Source organism: Halichoerus grypus, chromosome 2 (assembly GCF_964656455.1).
Source record: "Halichoerus grypus chromosome 2, mHalGry1.hap1.1, whole genome shotgun sequence".
NCBI lineage: Eukaryota > Metazoa > Chordata > Mammalia > Carnivora > Phocidae > Halichoerus > Halichoerus grypus.
The window spans coordinates 68,842,042-68,866,921 of NC_135713.1; the positions used below are offsets into that span (position 1 = coordinate 68,842,042).

General features: G+C 34.8%; 1 protein-coding gene across 3 annotated transcripts in view; it reads left to right on the plus strand.

Annotated features, from left to right (window-relative positions):
• The window catches only part of FBXL17 (F-box and leucine rich repeat protein 17), a 510,677-nt gene that overhangs the window by 18,301 nt on the left and 467,496 nt on the right, over positions 1-24,880 (plus strand). For 2 of the 3 annotated variants that reach the window (XM_078066951.1, XM_078066950.1), the window contains exons 2-4: positions 2,043-2,165; positions 5,374-5,631; positions 23,644-23,775. In XM_078066951.1, coding sequence (XP_077923077.1) covers positions 2,043-2,165; positions 5,374-5,631; positions 23,644-23,775 — 513 coding nt within the window. The remainder of the gene's footprint in view (positions 1-2,042; positions 2,166-5,373; positions 5,632-23,643; positions 23,776-24,880) is intronic. The other variant, XM_078066952.1, reaches the window with a different exon arrangement.

Consider the following 24,880-nt stretch of genomic DNA (forward strand, 5'->3'; position numbering starts at 1 on the left):
AGGTACAGAGAGAGAGAGAGGTTAGGTAATTTGCACAAGGTTACATAGATAATAAATGGTGGAGCCATGATTTAAACTCAGCATAAGATAGTTTAGTTTTAGAGAACATGCGCTTGTTAAAATTTTCACTTAGTATTATGGAAATTTTCATATACAGACCAAAGTAGAAAATACTATAATGAACCTGCCCCCTGCCATGTATCATTCAACCAGTTTTAATAGTTTTCAATATTCTGCCTTTCTTGTTTCTTTCACCAACTTTGTTTTTGATAAAGTATCTGAAAGCAAATTCTAGATATCATTTTAGTTATAAACACTAAAGTATGTATCTAAAATGCATAATAGCTTTTAAAACATAATATAACTACAGTATGAATATAACCGCTATATAATCAAAACCTAAAAAGTGAAGACTAATTTTCTTTAAATCATCTAGTATCTATTTTGTGTTCAGTTTTATCTGATTGTCTCAGAAGAATCTTCTTAGTTCAGTTCAGGATTTCAATATGGTCCACACATTGTATTTGTTGATACATATCTTAATTGTAAAAATTCTGTATTGGTCCTAATCCTTTACCCTAGTCATCTTTTTGTGATTTTAACTTTTTTTTTTTTTTTTTAACTTTTTTTTTGTATTCATTTATTTGACAGAGAGAGACACAGCGAGAGAGGGAACACAAGCAGGGGGAGTGGGAGAAGCAGGCTTCCCGCTGAGCAGGGAGCCCGATGTGGGGCTCAATCCCAATCGTGACCCGAATGAAGGCAGATGCTTAATGACTGAGCCACCCAGGCACCCGTAATTTTAACTTTTTAAAACTCTTAAAAATAAGCCTTTTATTTTAGAATAATCTTAGAAAAGTTGCAAAGATAGTAGAGTTCCCACATATTCCTCAACTATTTTCAATTTTCCCTAATTTGATTATCTTACATAACCATGGTACATTTACCAAAACTGTGAAATCAGCATCAGTATAGTTTTTCTGTTGATGTTTTCCAATTCAGGATTGCATTAGTTGTCATTTCTCCTTATTCTCCTCTGATCTGTGATAGTTTCTCAGTCTTTCCTTGTTTTTCTGACCTTGAATTTTTTGAGGAGTTCTTATCAGGTATTTTGTAGGATGTCCCATAGTTAGCATATATGATATTTTTCTCAGGATTTGATTGGGGTCATGAATTTCTGGAAGAAATACCATAGAGGTAAAATGTCTCTTATGATTTATTTTCATTATTCTTTTAAAAAATTATATAAAAGTTCACCAGGCTCCAAGGTCAAAACTGTAAAACTATATACCTTTTTTTTTTTTTTTAAAGATTTTATTTATTTATTTGACAGAGAGATAGAACAAGTAGGCAGAGAGGCAGGCAGAGGGAGAGGGAGAAGCAGGCTCCCCGCTGAGCAGGGAGCCTGATGCAGGGCTCGATCCCAGGACTCTGGGATCATGACCTGAGCCGAAGGCAGCCGCTTAACCGACTGAGCCACCCAGGCGCCCCTATATACCTTTAAAGTAGTTTCACTTTCATCATTTTTCCCTTCCTACTCTTTTCTCCCTTCCCCTAAAGGTAAGCATTTTTATTAATTTTTGGTTTCTCCTTCCCATCATTTTTTTTTTTAAATATTGGTAAACTCTGTTCCCTCTGCTTCCCCACTCCATCTTTTTACATGAAAGGTGATATTAGCACATGTTCTTAGCTTTCATACTGTACTTCCTCTTTAGGGTACTCCTTAACAATGACTTTTCTAATAATGGCCCTTGTATTCAAGATGGTTTTCTGTTTTAAAAGTTAATTTTTTCGGGGGCTCCTGGGTGGCTCAGTCATTGAGCGTCTGCGTTCAGCTCCAGTTATGATCCCAGGGTCCTGGAATCGAGCCCCGCGTCTCCCACTCCCCTTGCTTGTGTTCCTCTCTCGCTGTGTCTCTTTCTGTCAAATAAATAAATAAAATCTTAAAAAAAAAAAAAGTTAATTTTTTCTAACTAATAGAACCTTTTCCTGTGCCTTTAAAGTGTTTAGCACATATTATATGGTTCCTTTTTTATTTACAGATATTTTCCAATTTATCCCTGGATGAGCGTTGCCTTTCTGCCTCATTGGTTTGCAAGTACTGGCGTGACCTTTGTTTAGATTTCCAGTTTTGGAAGCAGCTGGATCTTAGTAGTCGTCAGCAGGTATGGAATCTAATTCTAAGAAACACTCACTTTGACCTACTCAAAAAATATCTTTATTCCTCTTCAGAAATCACTTCTTTCATGTTATAGTTTTTAAGATAGTTCAAGGGGATTATAATTTATAATTCCACGCTTTAGTAATTTTTTGTGTGTGAATTATGTTAAGCTAGGTTCTTGTGGTAAAGAAGGTATTTTTTAATGTGGATTGGTAATTTTGGGTTGCTTCTTAATCTTTGTCTAAGTCCTCTTCATATCTTCTCCCTTTTTTCATTACCTTCAAAGAAAGTTATTAAACTTTTTGCCTTTTTTGGGGGGGGGGTTGTATCATTAATATTAGTTTAATAGAAAACGATGGCAAATGTTTATATAGTACTACTGATATGCTATATACTGTTCTGTGGGCTTTACACATACTAAAGCATTTGATCCTTCTAACAATGTCATGAGTTGATACAATTATTATTCCTTTTAATATATTATTGCACTATTAATAGTATTCCTATACTGTTGTTATAGGTGAATAGTATAAATATACAGTTGTTATAGTTGAAGAAATAGAAGCAAAATGGGTTAAGATATCTTGTTTTAATTTTCCAGTCCTCCTTATTGCCTGGCATCCTAGTGTGTTTATATGGTGGCATAGATTAGGAAAAAAGGTAGAGTTAGTAGTATTTATTGCAAACAATTTGTTGGAATTGTTGGATTCTTCTTTTAGACCTGGTTGTTAGTACTTGGCATTGGAAATACATAAAATTATCCAATAAGAATAGGATTTTATTGGAGTACTGAACCTGCTCTAAATTCTTCCATGATATTTTTAGGTAGTGGTGTGCTGGTACATCCTGAACAACTAGCTGTGTATTATAGTATTTGCTAGTTTTTGTGGTGCAAATTCTCCCACCATGGCCAATTTCAGGCTACCAATGTGATACTACTGAATGCAGGGATGTCACTGATTTGGAAAGAGGTATACATTACAGGCTCTTGTAAGTTCGTATAAGCCAACTTCAGCACACCACTGGTAGTTTGTGTGTGTGTGTGTGTGTGTGTGTGTGTGTGTGTGTGTAACTCATACACTTTAAACAAAATAAGCAAATTCCTGAGCATTTGTATGTAAGTTTCCTTTTTGTTTTTCTGCCTAGTTGGTTAGAAGTTGAAATAATTACAGAGTTAGTAATTTCCCTGCCTGGGTCCATGAAATTTGCGTCTAAGAAAATGGTGAGTATTTAGTTAGTTGTTGCTGGTTGAGTGGAAAGAGGTAATGTGAAATAATACATTGGCTCTTTACTTCATTAGTCTTGGATATCTGAGCTATTTGTTTTAAACTCAGACTAAGAATAGCTTTTCGCCCCTACTGGTAGTTAGGTCTGGAGATGGAAAAAAAAAAAAATAAAAGGAGAGGTATGTCATAGTTTTAGCTTTGAAGGTAACTGTCTGCATTTTTTTTTGCTTTTTCCAACAAGCATAAAGGTAGTTGCAACCTTGGCTCTTAGCGCTTCTGAACACTCCAGTTCTTTCCTTCTGCTGTTCTAAATTTCATCATGTGCATTTTCTTTCACCATTATTTGTACTCAAGGGACTTGAATAGTATTAACTTTGTTTTCTTTTTTCTTTTTATTTTTTTGTTAACGTTTACTTGATGCACAATGTTACGTTAGTTTCAGGTGTACAACATAGTGCTTAGACAATTCTGTATGTTCTGCTGCGCTCATCACCATACAGTGCTATTGCCACACCATTGACTATATTCCCAGTACTGTACCTTTCATCCCTGTGATTTATTCATTCCATGATTGGGTAGGGAATATGTAGAGGTTGATTTTTTAAAAATTATGTTTAAAATTCAGATGGCCATGTGAGTTTTTAACCACATGAATTTTAAGTTTACTTATATTTAAATATGTTTTGAGTTTTCTGATTAAGAGCTATTTGATATGGACATTTGTATGTAATCTTTCGTGTGCTGATAAACAAAATGATATATTTGCTAAGCTATGAATTCGTTGTATGAGGTAGTATTCTGAAATAAGTAGTAAAACAATTAAAATTTATATTTTGTGGTAGGTATCATTTAATTTGATTAGGTATAATAAGTTACGATTCATATAGCATGATGACTGATACACTATTTGCTGGGCTAAAAATAGAGAACAGAACATTTAAAATCTCAATACAGTTTTGTTTATGTGGATTTTTTGGTGAGTTTGAAGTTAAAGTAACTTTCCTAATAAGGATAGATCTTTAGGCTTCTAATGAAAACTAACACATACGTTCTTGCTTGGTGTTTTTTGACAGCACTTCTGACACCAAATGTGTGGAGTTTTTTTCATTCTAACAAATTCTCTGATAACACCTGGGTGTCCAACAATTCAGTTCAATTCTGAAACTAACTCCTGGGGTTAGTGCAAAGCCTCTCAGGTTATTGGTTTAGTCCCGTAAGCCTGTCTCCACTTCATAGGCCAGTCACAAGTCCCAGGAGTCACCTGTACTTCTCACTGACCAGCTCTTAATTCAGGAGTTCCCTTGACCCTTTCCTCAGGTTTGATAATTTGCCAGAATGACTTACAGAACTCAGGAAAATACTTAGGTTTACTGGTTTATTGTAAAGGATACAACTCAAGACTGGCCAGATGGAAAAGATGCATAGGACAAGATAAGTGGAGGAGAAGATGTGGCACTTCTGTTCAGTCTGTGGGCATGTCACCCTCCCAGCACTTTAAGGTGTTCACCAACCCAGAAGCTCGTCAAATCTCAATGTTTAAGAGTTTTTATAACCCAATCTCTACCTCCCCTACCCTCCGAGGAAGTCAGGGTTTGGGGTTGAAAGTTGCCACCCTCTAATCACATGCTGTTTGGTCTTTCTGGTGACCAGACCCCATCCTGAAGCTATCGGGAAGCCTCAACTTAAGTTATTTCATTAGTATAAACTCCTGTGTGGTCAGAAGGGGCTTGTTATGAATAAGAAAAGACACTCCTCTTATTCAGGAAATTCCAAGAGTTTTAGGAACTCTGTTCCAGGAACTGGAAGAAAGACCAAGTATGTATTTTATATTATACCACAGTCCTTGTTATGTTTAATATTAAATAAGAAGGTTTTCTTTTGATTGTGCTATTATATTATTTATTAGGGAAAATTTAATAAAAGAAAGGAAAGTAAGTTTCCTACTTGTAACAAAAGTTTAAATTTATTGCTTTTTTTCTCTCATAGGTCACTGATGAATTATTGGAAAAAATTGCATCAAGAAGTCAGAATATAATTGAAATCAACATTTCTGATTGTCGCAGTATGTCTGATACTGGCGTATGTGTTTTAGCATTTAAGTGTCCTGGACTTCTTAGGTATACAGCCTACAGGTGTAAACAGCTTTCTGACACTTCTATTATTGCGGTTGCCTCTCATTGTCCTTTACTTCAGAAAGTTCATGTAGGCAACCAGGACAAACTTACTGATGAAGGACTCAAACAGGTAAATTTTAGCATCTGTAAAATGATTTTACTCTGATTAACTCAAAATGTTTGCTTGAAGCTACACTTTAAAAGATTATTATGTTAAAAATAATGCACAGAGACTAAAATAAGCCATCTTTTTTTTTTTTTTCTTTGTACCCATGAATGTTTGTTTTAGTGAACTAGAATGTCATGGTTATAATTGATAAGTTAGCTTTGTTGTGTTTTGTAGTGAGTGCCTGAACTTCTGTGACAAGCCATTTATTAATTCTTTTGTTACTTAAATTTTATACCAAATTTTGCTTTAGGTACCAGTAGTGTGCAGTTCGGGTCAGCATGAGATTGTAAAAATTAACTTTTAATTCCCCTTTTGTGTTACTAGAAGATACACTTATGTGCTTTAAAATGTATGTTTTAAGGCATAAATGGAAGTCCAAATTAAAGAGTATAAAATGAAGTAAAAGGTGGTAATTACCTATATTTAAAAAAAATACTTGTATTAAAAATACTGTTATATGTATTTTTTTCTTTGATGCACTTCATTTGGAAATGGCGTTTAAGATTTCTTGTCTCAGAGTGGATTATTCATTCAGTGAATATTGAATGGATTCCAGTGCCAGGCCCTGAATTTGTGAATATTTAGTTATGTTCCTACTATTGTACTAGGCACTTACTGTATTTTAACATTTAACCCTTGAAATAACTTTGTGAAATAGTTGGTATTAAACTCATTTTATAAAGGAAGAAATTAAGGCTTGGAGAGGTTAACTTGCCTAATGTTTAGCAAATGATGGAGTTGGGATATAAAGCCTGGATTCTTCAAAATCACTTCCATCTTTAAACTTTTCCACTCCAGTAGACCTGCTCTAAAAGACCTTGAATAAAGGGGCCTGCTCTGTGAGGGCAGAGGCCATGCACATTTGCCATTCTACCTACTGTTCCTTTGGCAAAAATTTTTGGAAGAAAGAATTAATAATTTCATTCAAGAACTTTGTCAGGATTAATGTTTAAATTCAGAATTGGGGTGCAGTTCTGACATTTCCCAATAAAAGCAGAATATCAGTAAAGGCCTAGATTTAAATCTTATGATCTGTAATGAACTTAGAAAGAAATTGAAGGGGCGCCTGGGTGGCTCAGTCGTTAAGTGTCTGCCTTTGGCTCAGGTCATGATCCCAGGGTCCTGGGATCGAGCCCCGCATCGGGCTCCCTGCTCAGCAGGAAGCCTGCTTCTCCCTCTCCCAATCCCCCTGCTTGTGTTCCCTCTCTCGCTGTGTCGCTCTCTGTCAAATAAATAAATCTTTAAAAAAAAATAAATAAATAAAGAAAGAAATTGAAGAGCCCTAAATTTAAACACTATGTATGAATTAATTGGAAGCTCAGTATTAGATGAAATTTGAGAATATTCTGTCCTAAAAAGTACTGGGTGTGTCAGTCCAATTTATATATTAAGAGTGCTAAAATGTATATGGGAGCCTGTTCTGTCTGTAAAGGGAAATTGTGCAGTAACAGTGTTACTTGTTTTAATATTTGTCCTGATCCATTTCTTTTATATATAGGATTACTCACTAGCAGCATGAAGTTCTTTTTTTTTTTTTTAAAGATTTTATTTATTTATTTGAGAGAGAGAGAGCACACCATGAGCAGGGGAGGAGCAGAGGGAGAGGGAGAAGCAGATTCCCCACTGAGCAGGGAGCCCTATGCCGGGGCTTAATCCCAGGACTCTGAGAACATGACCTGAGCCGAAGGCAGACACTTAACCGACTGAGCCACCCAGGTGCCCTGTACTATGAGGTTCTTAAATGTATTAGAACAAAATAATCTTTAATGGGGAAATTATAAATTTTATTGACATGGTACGATTTTTTTATGGTAGAAATGTCCCAGCAAATTATACTTCACAGTGAAACATTTTTAAAGGTCTGTGTATTTATTAAATGGACTAAATCTGTTGTATATTTAAATATGATATAATATGAATAGGTAACAGTTGAGCAGAATGTTAAGGGTGTTCCTATAAGAATAAGATCCATAGTTATGGTTGAAATAAAGGGAAAATAAAAAGTCCTTTAAGGAGCTAGACTTAAATATGCCAGTCAAATATCATGAATTTATCTTATCTTTACAACTTTGAGATTAATTAAGTTAAATCTTCCCTAGAATGTAAGGTTATTTTGAAACCCATTAATTTATGATAAATTAGATGTTTGCTTCAGATTTTCATGGTTTCTGAATTATAAATTAGTTATATATGAGGTAATCTGATAAAAGTAGTAAAACAGTCTAAATCTTTTTCATCCATAAGTAACTTTCTTAAGTAATTAAAGTATGTTAAGTAATTACATAGGAACCTCATTGCAGTATATTTTCCTATACATAATACTTTCTTATGCTCAATGTATTATGTACTATAGCAGGGTGTGTCCTATTTTAGCTTCTTTTTTCTGATAGAATAGTGTTGTGGTATAGTAGAGAATGGCCTTCATATATACATAAAATAGAATAAAAGTTTTGTGAAGCGATACATAGCATTATATACAGTATACATTAATATTTTCTGTTCTATACTATTATGTTATGTAAATGTTGGCTTGACCCACTCAGTAAATTTATTTCACGTCCCATTGATGTTTGATGAGGTATGCTGTGGAATATGCTATAGTTTTAGTGAACTAACAATTTAGAAATATTATATAATGTTTCACAAGACCTAGAATGGAACTGTTCATGATTGATGGATTTTCCTGGGATTATTTTTTCTTTTTTTACTCAAACATAGCATTTGATTGAATGGTTGATCCTGCAGCTAAAGTTGCAGGGTTTTGGGTTTTTTTTTTTTCCCTCTTCTGTTAGTAAAAACTGACAAATGTTTTAGAATGGTATACATGTATTTATGATAACGTCTTTATATTTCCATCATAATAGTTATAATTTTAATTGACTTTAGCAAATACATGAAATGTATTTTTGAGTTCTGTATGTTTTTAAAAGTAGTTACATAAAGTATTTCAATTTGGAGTTCTAATGGATCTAAATTTTAGTATTTTAAGTATTGCATTCTACTTAACAATGTTTCTCAAACTTAGGTGAAACACCTAAATATCAGACTGTTCTTAGCTGAACAATATGTTCTTTGTGAAATACCACCTTGAAATCTTGATATTTTTATTTTCATAAAAATATTTATTTGAGAGAGAGAGCACGAGAAGTGGGAGGGTCAGAGGGAGAAGCAGACTCCCCACTGAGTGGGGACCTGACACGGGGCTCGATCCCGGTACTCCAGTATCATGACCTAAGCCGAAGGAAGACTCCTAACCGACTGAGCCACCTAGGTGCCCCAAGAGTCTCATTTTAGATACAGACAAAATGAGGTTGAAAGTAAAAGGATGGAAAAAGATATTCCATTCAAATGCTAAAAACCAAAGAGAGCTGGAGTAGCCGTATTATCAGAAAAAAATCCATTTTAAGTCAAAAAAGTTTGTTATATATTGATGCAGGCTTCAATTCCTCAGGAAGATGGAACAATTATAAGCATATATGTACTTAACAACAGAGTGTAATATATGAAGCAAAAATGGAAAGATTTGAAGGGAGTGATAGGTAGTAGTTCTCCATTAATAATTGGAGACTTTAATACTGCATTTCAGTGATGAATAGAACAATCAGACTGAAGATCAACAAAGAAATAGAGGACTTGAACAATGCTCTAAACCAATTATACCTAAAACAGACATATTAATACACTGTACAACAGAATATATATCCTTTTCAAGGGCACATGGAACATTTTTTTTTTAAAGATTTTATTTATTTATTTGACAGAGAGATACACAGCAAGAGAGGGAACACAAGCAGGAGGAGTGGGAGAAGGAGAAGCAGGCTCTCTGCAGGCTCCCCGCAGAGCAGGGAGCCTGATGTGGGGCTCGATCCCAGGACCCTGGGATCATAACCTGAGCCGAAGGCAGATGCTTAACAACTGAGCCACCCATGTGCCTCAAGGGCACATGGAACATTTTCAAGATTAGACCATATTTGGACCACAAAACAAGTGTTAATAAGTTCAAAAACATTAAAATCATGCAAGTGTCTTCTGTGATCACAAGGAAACAAATCTAGAAATCAGTAACAAAAGGAAAACTCAAAAATATGTAAATATGTGGAAATTAAACAACATACTCTTACACAATCAGTGGGTCATAGAGGAAATCATAAGAGAAATTGGAAAATACCTTGACGTGAATGAAAATTAGGATGCAATATACCAAAAGTTATGAGATGCAGCAAAAGCAGTGCTCAGAGGGAAATTCATGGCTGTGAAAGCTTACATTACAAAGGAAGAAAAATCTAAGATAACCGAAAAAACTTTTAAAGGAAGAAAAATCTGAAATTAGTAACCTAAATGTATACCTGAAGGAACTTGAAAAAGAAGAGCAAACTAAACCCAAAGTTAGCAGAAGGAAGGTAATAATGATCAGAGCAGAGATAAATGAAGTAGGAAAAGGAACAACTATAGAGAAAATGGGTAAGACCACAACTAGTTTTTCTGAAAATATTAACAAAAATGACAAACCTTTAAGTAGTCTAAGAAAAAAAGAGGGAAGACTCAACTTACTAAATCAGAAATTTAAGCATGAACATTACCACCAACTTTATAGAAATAAAAAGGGTTCTAGAAAATGATGAGCAATTACACACCAACAAACTGGAGAGCCTAGATGAAATGGGCAAATTCCTAGAAATACACAAATTACAAAAACCAACCCAAGAAGAAGTAGAAAATCTGAATAGACTTCTAACAAGTAAAGGAGATTGAACCAGTAATACAAATCCTCCCAACAAAGAAAAGACAGAGACCAGATAGCTTCTCTGGTGGATTTGCTGAATCATGTAAAGAGTTAATACCATTCCTCCTTAAACTTCCAAAATGTTTGAGGCAGCAGTAATTCCTATAACCCTGGTTCTGAAGCCAGACAAGGAACTACCAGAAAAGACAACTACAGACCAATATCCTTAATGAGTATAAATGCAAAAATTCTCAACAAAATAGCAAACAGAAGCCAGCAGCATATTGAAAGTGATTTATTCCTTGATTGCAAGTGTGGCTCAGCATATAAAAATTGATCAATCTAATATACCACATTACTAGAATGGAGGAAGAAAAATATAATCCTCTTAATTGGTATAGAAAATGCATTTGGTGATTCCAGTACCTTTCCATGATAGAATCACTCAATAAACTAGGAATAGAAGGATACTTCCTCAACATAATAAAGCCCATTTATGACAAAATTATGGTTAATACCATACTCAGTGGTGAATGATTGAAAATTTCCCCTAAGTTCAGGAACAAAACCAGGATGCCCATTTTGGAAATTCCAGCCGGAGTAATTGGGCAAGAAAAAGAAATGAAAGGCATTAAAATTGGAAAAGAAGTAAGACTATCTCAGTCTGCAGATGACATGGTTTTATACAGCAAACCTCAGAGATATTGCAGGTTCGGTTATAGACCACTGCAGTAAAGTCAATATTGCAATAAAGCAAGTCAAATGAATTTGATTTCCCAGTGCATATAAAAGTTAAGCTTACACTAAATTGTAGTCTGCTAAGTGTGCAATAGCATTATGTCTAAAACAATAATGCACATACCTTAATTAAAAGCTACTTTATTATTGAAAAGTGCTAACCATCATCTGAGCTTTCAGGGAGTCATAATCTTTTTGCTGGTGGTTTTGCCTCGATGTTGCTGGCACTGATCAGGGTGGTGGTTGCTTAACTTTGGGGTGGCTGTGGCAGTTCCTTAAAATAAGACAGTAGTGAAGTTTGCTGCATCAGTTGCTTTTTCCTTCATGAATGATTTCTCTGTAGCATGCAGTGCTGTTTGATAGCATTTTACCCACGGTAGAAATTCTTTCAAAATTGGAGTCAATCCTCTAAAACCCCACTGCTACTTTATTAGCTAAGTTTATATAATATTCTAAAACTTTTGCTGTCATTTCAACAACCTTCACAGCATCTTCACCAGGAGTAGATTCCATCTTAAGACTTTCTTTGCTTATCCATAAGAAGCAACTCTTCATCTGTTAATGTTTTATCATGAGATTGCAGCAATTCTGTCACATCTTCAGGCTCCACTTCACATTCTAAAGAAAGTATAAGTATATATCTTTATGACCTTGAATTTGGTCATGATTTCTTAATATGACACCAGAAGGACAGGCAACAATGTAAAAAACATAAACTGGACTTGATTAAAATTAAAAACATGTGTTTCGATGAATATTCTCAGAGAGTGAACAGACAACCCACAAAATGAAGAAAATATTTGTAAATCGTATATCTGAAAAGGGTTTAATATCTAGAATATCTAAAGGACTATTACAGCTCAAGATCAACAAAACCTCTCCCAAGAACTCAATTGTAAAGTGAGCAAAATACTTGAATTGAATATACTTTTATCCAAAGAAGACATACAAATGGCTAAGAAGCACATGAAAAGATACTCAACATCATTAGTCATGAGAGAATTGCAAATCAAAACCACAATGAGTTGCCACTTTACACCTTCTCTGATATAAATAAGCCCAAACGAACCAAAAAAACCCAGAAAATAACAAAGTGTTGCTTTGGATATGGAGGAATTGGAACTTTGTACATTGCTGGTGGGAATGTAAAATGGGGCACCTGTGTGGAAAACATTTTGGTGGTTCCTCAAAAGATTACAGAATTACCATATGACTCAGCAATTCTACCCTAAATATATACCCCACATAATTGAAAACAGTGACTGAAATAGGTACTTATTTATATTAATTTTCATATTAACATTATTCATAATAGTCAAGGTGTGGAAGCAACCCAAGTGGCCATTAAGAGATGAGTGAGTAAACAAAATATATATATGTGTGTAATGGAATATTATTTAGCCATATAATGGAACGAAATGCTGATACAGGTTACCACATGAATGAACCTTGAAAACATATGCAAAGTTAAATAGGCTAGACATAAAGAACAAACATAGTATGATTCTACTTATATAAAGTATCTAAAATAGACAAATTCATAGAGATGTAACATAAATAGAGGTTTTCAGGGATTGGGGGAATTAGGGAATGGGGAGTTGCTTAATGGGTAGAGAGTTTGGGGTGATGGTAAAGTTTTGGAAATAGATATGGTGATGGTTGCATAACACTGTGAATGTAATTAATGTCACTGAATTAAATACCTAAATATGAGTAAAATGGCAATTTTTATGTTCTATATATTTCACCACAAAGGAGAAAAAGAAATATGTGCTTTTAGGTTCTAGATTTGTATAAGATAAAGGAAAATGTCAGTCTCATCTAATCTATCTTTACATATCCCAGTGATGTTAATTCCCAGTCAATTAGGGAATGTATTGAGCATCTACTTTGTGTCAGGCACTATTCATATATTCTACCTATATTTTCATATGTTTAATTCCTTTTCTGATTCACATCCACTCTATGAGATAGGTATTAATCCTTTTTTATAGACGAGGAAGCAGTTACAGAGAGATTATAAGTAACTTATCTGAGGTGAAGTAGTAAGTGATAGGACTGACACTCCTATCCAGGGGTGTCTAGAGTTCATGCTAAATCTACTTAGTTCTTCCCTCCACTTTTCAGATGACATGGGACATGTTTTATCCCTATAATGATAATTGATGTTTATTAGACTGAAAAACTAGAGATCTTGAAAAGCCTTTTTTATCAAAATGTGTTTAGTTAAAGGATATTTTAAGTATTCTCTTTCTAAATTAGCATCACAAGTAAATATATGTTGGTTGCTTTTTGTATATGCTACACAATTGAGTCTTCACAACAGCACTGAGATGGTATTTCAAGGTGAAAAATGGAATCTCTTGTAAGTTAAGGAACTTGTCCAAGTTCATATAGCTGGGAAGGTACGGAGCCAATATTCTCTTTCAATTCTGCTTGATCTCTGAATCATATCATGTGGTATCATGTCTAGGATTTTATGCTGGGATGTCCAATTCTAGAGAGTCCAATGACTAGAGAGTATTTTTCATCTGTAACTAGAAATGTAGAGCCTTTATTATAACGCCAAGAGGCTTTTTTGTCCTGGAAATTCATCTTTATAGCATTTCTGAAACATTCCCTTTACATGGATCCTAATGAATAGTTTTCTAATAGCTTCCTTCTTTATCCATTAATAATAATTAATAATGATACATAACATTTATTAAGCACTTTTATATGTCTTACAGTATGCTAATTAGCATTTCTATGTGCACTGTCATTTTTTAATCTTCTCAACAACTCTGTGAGTATAGGTAGGCATTGTTATAATTCAGTATAAGCCTGATGGGCCTGAGAATAGAAATGTGTTCATAAACATTTTCATTAAAAAACTATATAAATGTCATTCATTAGTGAGTCTTTTGATATATGGTTAAGGCCTTTTTCTAGAGTTAGAGATGGAAAGAGTTTGGACTTTTTTTCCTTAAACTATAACAATGATGTGGCCTCCGTGATTTTTAGTTGTTTTTTCATTGAAATGGTACAGGAACTTAAAACTACTAATGAAGGAATATGAGTGCAGCTTTGTTCAGAATGTGATTTTTCCAGTATAGATCTTCTTCAGCTTACCATGAGATTACATTCAATGAATCCATCATAAATTAAAAATCCCCGAAGTCAAAAATGCATTTAGATTTTTTTTAGAGGAGAGGGAAGGGCAAAGGGAGAAGGGAGAGAGAGAATATTTTTATTTTTTTAAGGATTTTTTTTAAGTTATTTGAGAGAGAGAGAGAGCAAAGTGAGTGAGAGAACATGAGTTGGGGGGGAGGGGCAGAGGGAGAGGGAGAAGCAGACTCCCTGCTGAGCAGGCAGCCTGATGCGGGGGACCCCCGGACCCTGAGATCATGACCTGAGCCAAAGGCAGATGCTGAACCCACTGAGCCACCCAGGTGCCCAGGGAGAGAGAATTGTAAGCAGGCTCCATGCCCAGTATGGAACCAGGTGCTGGGACTGGATCTCTCGACCCTGAGATCATACCCGAACTGAAATAAGAGTCTGATGCCTAACCAACTGAGCCACCCAGGTGCCTCCAAAAATGTATTTAATACACCCACCCTACCTAACATCATAGCCTAGCTGACCTTAAACTTGCTCAGAGAACCCTTACATTAGCTTACAGCTGGGCAAAAAACGTGTAACAGAAAGTTTATCTTGTAATAAAGTATTGAATATCTCATGTAATTTATTGAATATTGTATGAAAGTGAAAAACAGAATGGCTCTATGGATTAGAATGATTTTAAGTGCACTGGTTGTTTACTGTTGTGATTACATGGCTGACTGGGAACTGCAGTTCCCTGCTGCTGCCCAGCGTCAAGAGAGAGTATCTTACTGCATATTGCCAGGCTGGAAAAGGATCAAAGTTCAAAATTCGAAGTAAGGCTGAATGTGTATTGCTTTCACACCATCTTAAAGTAAAGAAATCAGAAGTCAAACCATCCTAAGTTGGGGGCCATATGGTTGTCTTACCCAAAACTAATTCAACAGCAGCTTTTTATGGCTTGCTTTCATTGAATGCAAAACATTCAACCTAGTTTTTATAGCAACAGCTTTCTTTTTCCTTCTCATTAAGTCAGTTTATTTATTTCTTAATGTAATTATGTTATAAAAATTACAATCAGAAAAAACAGGTTTGGGAACAAACATCCCTGCTTCTTGGTAGTTTCTTTCCTCACTTTTATTGACACTTGCTATTTCAGTGTGTTGATAACATTTACCATTTTAACCATTTTTAAGCATACAATTCAGTGGCATTAAGTACATTTACAATGTTGTGTAACTATCACCAATATCTATTTCTAGATCTTTTTCATTATTCCAAAGAGTAATTCTATACCAATTAAACAATTACTTTGTATCCTCCTTTCTTTCTCCCTCATCTCCTAGTAAGCTGTTTTGAGTTCTCTTTTTATGAATTCTATGCCTGTTCTAGCTATCCCATATAAGTGGAATCATACAATATTAATTATTTTGTGTCTGGCTTATTTCACTTGACATGTTTTCAAGGTTCATGTATATTGTAGCATATAACAGTTTCATTCCTTTCCATGGCTGACTAATATTCCATTGTATGTATAAACTACATTTTTTTCTATTCATCTGTTGATAGACACTTAATAGCTTTCTGTGTTTTTAAAGTTAAATTGGAAAAGTTTTGTTCACAATATTTTCCTAGTTGAAACATTAGTGACAGAGGCTTTTGGGGAATTAGTGCTAACATAGCATTTTTGTTGGTTTTCTAAAAAATAAAATATCTTTTCAGTGTAATAGAGTAATCAAGTGATTAGTCCATATATGTTAAAATATATTATTCCATATATGAATTTTCATTTACTTTGAATTTTAATTATACACCATGCCAATACAATGAAAAAAACTAGTATTGGTACATATTTTGGGAACTACGTGGCATATTTTCATTGTATTGAATGGAATTTTTTTTAAATAAAGCAAAGTTGAATGATATAAATGTAGGGAAAAGATTCAAATTTGAGTCCTTAAAGTGGGTCAGATGAGTGGCATTTTGAAAAATTTGCATTGCTTTCTTCCATATCTCATTGTCTGTGCTACTGTACTACAAATGATGAAACTAATGAATCAAATTATAAAATTGACATTTTTATGATTTTTATAAATATGAACAGTTAGCCTAGATGGGTGAAGTCGCTAGAAGATATGGATTGAATTTTATTCACTGTTCTCATTTGCATGTGTATAATAATTACAGTGGTGATGGGAGTGGAAAGTAGAAGGAATAACTTTGCTTTTCTATCGAAGGCAGCATATTTTAAAAATATTTTCTTAATAATGGTTTTGAGCAACTTTCATGTTGACATTGGAAAACCTAATCTTGTTTTTATCCCATAACATTGTTGTTTCAGTTGTCTAGATCCATTGTCCATTGAAGTATACTCTTCCTAAGATTTTTTTTTTTTTTTTTTTTTTTTTTTAAAGATTTTATTTATTTGATAGAGAGAGACACAGTGAGAGAAGGAACACAAGCAGGGGGAGTGAGAGAGGGAGAAGCAGGCTTCCTGCCGAGCAGGGAGCCCGATGCGGGGCTCGATCCCAGGACTCCAAGATCATGACCCGAGCTGAAGGCAGACACTTAACGACTGAGCCACCCAGGCGCCCCAAGATTTTGTTTTATTATAAAAATAACCTGGTGATAACAGCTTCTTTTTTTTTTTTTTAAGATTTATTTATTTATTTTAGAGAGCGTGAGAGATAGCGAGCAAGTGGGGGGGAGGGGCAGACAGAGAGGGGGAGAGAGAATCTCAAGCAGACTCCCCGCTGAGCATGGAGCTCTATGTGGGGCTCGATCTCACAACCCTGAGATCATGACCTGAGCCGAAACCAAGACTTGGCTGCTTAACTGACTGATCCACCCAGGCACCCCACAGATGGCTTCTTAAAACAGATTCTCTTTTATAAATTCTCAAGGTAGTATGCAATATTTTAATTAAAATTTGAAATGCCTGGGAAAGTCATCTCCCAACATTTTATAGAAAAATTCGAAAAAAAGCTTTGGATGTGTTTGAGCAAATTTGTGAATAATCTTGAATGATTATTATAAAGAAGAAGAGAATGAATCAAGAACAATCCATTTTCTATTTATTTACTTCAGTTCATTTGTAGTTCTGATTGCTGTCACATGTGAAAATGAACTATGGCTTAATGGGTGGATGGAGTGGATTCTTTTAAGTGATGGAGTGACCACCGGCACCCTTTTCATTAAACACTTTCCTTCAGGGTGGGTACCTTTGACACATTATATTTCTTCCTGAGTTACAGAGGGGTCTTCTATCACTATTCATCTGACTTTTACCTTTTATAGGTACCCAGATACTGAACTGATGTTGGTAAAAATTCACAACTTCTTAAATGATATACTTGGGTTCTATGTCTTAGGTCCATAAGACCATTTACTTGGGTGAAGAGTGAGAGTTAGGACTATACCTGGTATGAATGCCAGATACAAGTAGCAATGAAGGGCAGGCTGGGTGAGAATGGAGAGGTGTGGTTGGAGCTAAAATTCCACAAGGTTGATAATTTCCATTACCTGGAAGGCCCACAAGCAGCAGTTTCCCAGTACCCAACCAAGGTAAGTGGTGATACTCATCTAGTCAATATCAACCAGATAGGTATTTTTATCTGATGATGAGTAGTTAACATTTCACAGTGTTCTCTGGTAAGGTAGAAAGTAATATGGAGATAATTTTGAGGTGTTTGTAGATCCTTTAGGTACTGATTTTTGCTGGGATAAGAATTAATGAGGGTAAACTATTTACTTGATACAGAAGGAGATGGATTATAATTTAGGGTTTTCTACCTTGGCACTGGTTCCTGTGGGGGTTTCTTCTAGTGGATTTCTGCTCTGGTAAGTTGTTTTTCTGTGTCCACCTTTTTGTCCCTCCAATTTCGGGGACAGAGGTTTTCTTTGTAACCTCACTTCTCTAAGAAGAGTTGTTGATTTTTCAGTTTGTTAAGCTTTTTACTGGTTGTTAGTATGGAGTGGTGACTTCTAAGTTCCTCACATGCTAGACTGGAAACTGCAGGTTGATTTTTTTTTTTTTTTTAGGCATTACTATTATTGTATGATGATCTTGATCTTATTTATACTGAGTTTTATGCTTTCATATGGTATATTTGTGGAAAGTCCAAGGTCTTTAACTTGAATAATCTAGAATAGTCCTTTACTGGAGGTTGGTTCTTACGCCATAGTACCACCTTTTTGGTACCTCATCTGGTAGCCAGGACTCTCCATCTTGGTAGGGCCAGAGCTTTAATGTCTCTAGCACAGTCTTTCTGAATAGAGAATTCCATACCTAGAAGAGTTATATATCCCTTCTATGGTTTTTAGGTAGAGGACTGATTGAACTAAATTTAGGGCATGCTGACAGGGATATGCATATAAGGCTTGGTTGATGCCCTCTGAATGTTTTCCTATGGACAATGGACAAGACAGTTGCAGCATTGAGAGATCTGAACAACATTAGCAAAACTGGGGAATATACTGGATAAAATGATTGATTCTCCAATGACTGGATAGTTGGAACCCTAGGACATTTATAGTTGGGGTAATGTGATTAGTTCAGATAGGCACTCATGGAAATGCAGTCTTGTCTCTCATGCCCAGTGATGATGTCTAGAATAGAACATCAGTTTCTGCAGTGAGAATAAATGACAGTAATTATTCCCTGAGACACTCTTTTCTGATAAGTTTCTGGGGCTCTCCTACTGCTAATGTCTGTTGAAGCCATCCACATCGTTCTTATTTGTGTATGGCTACCCATGTAGCCCCTACTTACATGGAAAGTCACTTGTTTGTGTATAAGTCCATCAAAGACACTTGTTAAGGTCAAAATACCAGGTAATCAGCTTAAAACGTTCTTGTAGGCTGCAACAGTGTGACTTACATGTGTTAACATGAGACTCTGCCAACCTGTCTACACAAACTAATGTCTAAGACCCTACCAGATACTTACTCACTCCTTTTTTTTTTTTTAAGGTTTTATTTATTTAAGAGAGAGAAAGCTTGAGCGCATGAGCGGGGGGGGGGGAGGGGGGGAGGGGAGGGGCAAAGGGAGAAGCAGACTCCCTGCTGAGCAGAGAGCCCAATGTGGGGCTTGATCCCAGGACCCTGAGAGCATGACCTGAGCCGAAGGCAGACGCTTAACTGACTGAGCCACCCAGGCACTCCTCATTCACTCCTTCTGTATAGATTCTGTTGTATATTTCAGTGATCCTGGTTGGTGCTCTAAGTGTTGAGGCCTCTTTACTTCCTAGGATCTGAACAGATTAAAAGGAAAAAGGAATAGAGATAGAGGAAAAATATCAAATCAACTTTATTACTCAGAAAGGCTAGATTGGAGAATACTGCTTAGAAATAGAGTTAAATGGGCTTGTTAACTCCAGAGTTTGACCAGCAGACCCACTCATCATCACCTAGGCCAGACCAGCAGAGTGGCCTGCAAATGTAGAAGGGATGCTCATTTGCCATGGGCAGTTTGTTTCTAGGGGGAAGAAGGATAGAGATGAGCTGAACATGTCCAGTTCATTAAACACAAACTAATCAGTGGAGAGACAAGGAATTAGACAAATTGGACTTTCTTCAGAAGGAAGCAATTCCCTTCCAAGCCCATCTGTATTTTCTTGATTTATCCATTTTAGGCTACCTAGGCTGATTCCTTACTATGGAAGATGAGAATTTAGCTTATTTACCCTTCCTTGTCTAGGATCCTATTTTCTTATCTTCCCAAATAATTCTTTTAAATTTTGATTAAATATTTGGTATTTGTATTTTATAATTATGTACCTACCTTTTTTCTCTATGGAATTTTGTTATTATTGCATTAATATTGCAATTGTCTTTTCGTCCCCTTTAGTTTACTTATTTTTAATGGTCTTAACACAAATGGAGCTAAAAGTTTTTCCACAGTTGCGTTAGTATATTGATATGTAGATACTTAATCAAATATATCTTCTTATAGCAGATTTTCTGGGGATAGTCTGAAGGCACTATTTTGGACTTTTTGCATACAAGTGCTCTTGCATTAATGGTCATCTGAGTATCTTAACGTTTACCATTATCTTTAAGGTTCTCCTGATCTTGTAGTTGTATTAGATATCCTATTAGATGTCATATGTTCTTTCTCTTGGTGTACTCTTATGTTTTGTAGAGCACAGATTCTAGTAGCTTCCTGATAAAGAATATATGGGAGGTAAATCTTTTGAGAACTTGCATGTCTGAAAATGTTTCTGTTCTATCCTCACACGTAATTCATAGTCTGAATCCTGAGTATAGGATCCTAGGTTTGAAGTGCTTTTCCTTCAGAATTTGATTGGCCTTGCTCTGTTGCCTTCTTTCAGTGTTGTCATTAAGAAGTTTGAAGCCTTTTTAATCCAAACCCTTTGTATGCAATCTGTTTGTTTCTGAAAGTCTGTAGAATCTTTTTTTGTACTCTTTAATTCTGACATTTTGTGTTGATTTGCCTTGCCATGGGTCTGTTTTTGTCATTTGTGCTGGACATGTAAGTGAGCCCTTTCAGTCCATACCATTTCATCCTGGAACATTTTATGGAATTATTTATTTGAATTTCTTCATTTTCACCTTATAAACTTTCACATCATCCCCACGTTTTTAGCAGTATGCTTTTGCTGTCAGCTATGCATGGAGTACCCCAGTCCAAAAACCCTGTGTTTTACTGACCCCAGTGAACTCGTCTTTTTGCTTTGTGGGAGAGTGGACTTTGCAGTGATGGGGAGGTGATCTGAGTGGTTAACTACTCTTTAAATAGACTTTAAAGAATTCTGGTGTTTTTAATGCCAACTGCATCCTCAATGACAGACGTGTGTGAGCCTATGAGGAATTTTATTGTGATTATCAAGTTGCTTTTACATTTTCTCCACTGTTGGCTTTGGAGTCAGCCTTTTTAGGTCTAAGTAATGTGCCATTGTACATTTGTTCTTGAAATATATGTGCTTTTATGCATTATAAGATCTGGTAGTGGATCTAATGAATATAATGAATACTGATGAACAAAAATGGTGTTTCATGATATCTGCAACAACAGTAATATTACAGTACACAAAATCATATGTACTGCTAAAATACTGTGATTTTTTTGTTTATATTAATAAGTGAAGCAAAGGCTAGAGTTCATTTAGAGGATAGTATGAAAATTAAAATGTACTCCTTTTTCTCATCTGCTTTCCTGGAATCCCTGAAGTCTATCTGTGGACCCAATTTAGAATTCCTGAATTGATTGGAACATGGTGGTATATGAGACCATAATCATGGTTTCCCACATTCGTCCATTTTTCTCAAAGAGCCCTCTTTACATTACGTAACCAGGATTAGCCTTTTCATTCATTCAACAAATATTTACTGAGTATCAGCTAAGTTAAGCATGAGACATTGGGCTGCAGGGATAGTTAGTTATCAGGCAAACTTCTGTCTTCATGGAGTTTACATTTCTAGTGGAATATGTAGTTGGTTATAGTGTGGCCTAGATGAAAATAACATAGTGTAACTATATCAGTGCTCCTGGAAAAATAACTGAATTCACATATCATTGCTTTACTTGAAACTAGAACTTGAAAGTTTTCTTTAATCATTAAAGTAACATTTATTTTTAAAAAGATGTGAGAAGATTGATAGGCAGAAAAGAAAAAAAAAAAAACATGCATTACTGCACTAATCAGAAAAAAGCACTGTTAACACCTTGGTGTAATTTCAGTCTCCTTTCTATACACATATGCACGTATGTATATTTATGCATAATTTGTTAACAAAAATTGGATTATATTATAAAAACTTGTGTAAAATTTTCATTTTTGTCAAGTGTGTACTTCATTTTTAATGGCTGTATAATATTCAGTTTTCTGAAAACACTGTAATTTGTATCTTTAGGTTGTTTTCTATACTTCACTATTAAAAAAATCCCTTTTGCTAATTTCTTATAGCTAAATCTTAACCAAATACTTTTATTTAATTCCAACAGTTTATTATTAAAAAATTTATATAGAAAATTCAAAAGAATTTTACAGTGAACACCTATATATCCACTACCTAGATTGTATAATTAACATCTTTTTTTGTATTTCTTTTAAGTTTTTATTTTAATTGCAGTTAACATACAGCATTATGTTAGTTTTAGGTGTACAATATAGTAATGCAGCAGTTCCATACATCTCCCTGTGCTCATCATGACAAGTGCACTCCTTAAACCTCATCACCATTTAACCCATCCCCCTACCCTATAATTAACATTTTAGTATGCTTGCTTTATCACATAATCTATCCACTTATCTATCCCTCTGTAGTTAATTTTTTGGTAAAGCTGAGTCATATTTTTTCATTTATGCTGAGTAGCCCTCCAGGAAGCTTTTAGTATTAATTTACACTCTTACCGGTGGTATATTGCACACTTCGAATCCTTGCTAAAACTGAGTTTTATTATTTAATGTAATTTTTTAGATAATATTTGATATGTAGGTTTTTTCTAAATAAATTTATTTTATTTTTTATTTGCTTTTTAAGATTTTATTTATTTATTTGACAGAGACATAGTGAGAGGGAACACAAGCAGGGGGAGTGGGAGAGGGAGAAGCAGGCCTCCTGCCAAGCAGGAGCCTGATGTGGGGCTCAGTCCCAGGACCCGGGACCATGACCTGAGCTGAAGGCAGATGTTTAACGACTGAGCCACCCCGGCGCCCCATAAGTTTCTTATTTTCGCTCTAAAATGACTCTATTCATGTGTAATACTCATAAAACAGCATTCATTTATAGTTTGCTTTGCTCATCTAATCTCCACTGTAGCTTTTGAAAAGAAATGTATGTAATTTGTTCTTTGTGATACTTAATGGTTTTAATGGGAACATTTTACCTGTTCAGTAACTATTTAAGGTACATTTGGGATTTCAATCAGGAAATCATTAGTCCTTTTGTTTTCAGTTTATGCACTGCCTTTGTAAGTACTCTAAAATATTATCTATAGTATATTCAGACTTTTTTCTTTTTCACAGAGTAGGTGAACTGATGGAGAGAAATTATTGGGGTAATCAGAAGTAGAAGTAGAGTCTAATGAATTAAATATTCTTTCACTCATTAGACCTTTGTCTCACTTCTTGGACCTTTGTTTTATTCCTTGGAACTGAGCCCCACTAGTGTAACAATATAACTGATTCAAGAGAAATAAAAATGTTAATTTGAGGTAAATGTTAAGGAATCTAGGCACCTTGGGTAGGCATATAGTATGAGGTAGTTGAAGCAGGGAAGTAATTAGAAGATGATAAGGCTTACATAATACTGTTTTAAGTTATATATTGCCTACATTCTGTTTTATTTTAAAAGTAGTTTATATTTAATTTTGGTATTGCTATTGAAAAAAATTATATGGAAATCCCACTAGGAATATGTTATCTTTGTTATTTTCTGAGCATTCAGTCAAATCTCTTTGTTTACAGCTGGGCTCAAAGTGCAGAGAACTCAAAGATATACATTTCGGCCAGTGTTACAAGATCTCAGATGAAGGCATGATCGTCATAGCTAAGGGCTGTCTGAAATTACAAAGAATATACATGCAGGAAAACAAATTAGTAAGTACTTGTTATCATCCTTGTGTTTTTTATTTTGTTTCTAACCTTTAATTTCCTTATAACTTAGCTTACAAATTTTTATCCACTTATTTTGGTGGTTCAGAGGCAAATACTACTTAAAGGAAGAATCCTCTCAAAACAATGATTTTATAAATTGATCCTATAACTCTGTAGGTGCTTTTATGTGGTATTGCATGTTAAAAATTCCTCATTAGCATATGCTAATATGTTTTTGTCTAAGTTCTGACACTGAACTAACTCACGTAAATTGGAAAAAAATATATTTAGTTGCTAAATATAAGTACGTGGTTGTTGTTCCTTCTGATTCCCTAGGGATTGTAATACTTCTAGGTAGAATTTTTTACTTTTAAGGAAGATGTACACATGTGAAATAGAGCCTTTCACTTAGTATGGTAAAAAATGGGATTTAGTAAACTGAGGCAGATAATCTTGGTAGTTATATAGATTTTATATTCTAAGCGCATACATATATAGCTCATTTACACTTAATGTATGATATATATTTAAAACCATTTAATTTTCTTTTATTGAGATATAATACACATACCATAAAATTCTCCCTTTTAAAGTGTTACAACTCATTGGTTTTTAGTATATTCACAAAGTTGTGCAATCATCATCACTAATTCTAAAACAGGTTCATTATCCCCAAAGGAACTCTGTGCGCATTAGTTGTCACTCTCCATTCCACCCCCCTTCCTCCAGCTCCTGGCACCTGGTAATCTACTTTCTGTCTCTATGGATTTGCCTGTTCTAGGCATTTCATAGAAATGGAATTACATAGTATTTGGTATTTTGTGTCTGGCTTCTTTCACTTAGCAATGTTTTCAACGTTCATTCATGTAGTAGCATGTGTCAGAGCTTCAATCTTTGTAATGGTTGAGTAATACTCCAAATCTTTTAAATTTTGATGATAGGTACATAGTATAAGTTAACAGAAAAAGTTGTCACTAGGGAGGCACTAGTAGATTTCTTAATGTTGAGAAATAGTATATTTAAAATGTAGGCAAGGCGGTGTTGCATATTTACAAAGGAGACCTGCTATTTAATTGTATTTCCCAAATAAAGAGATCTTTTTGTTGCC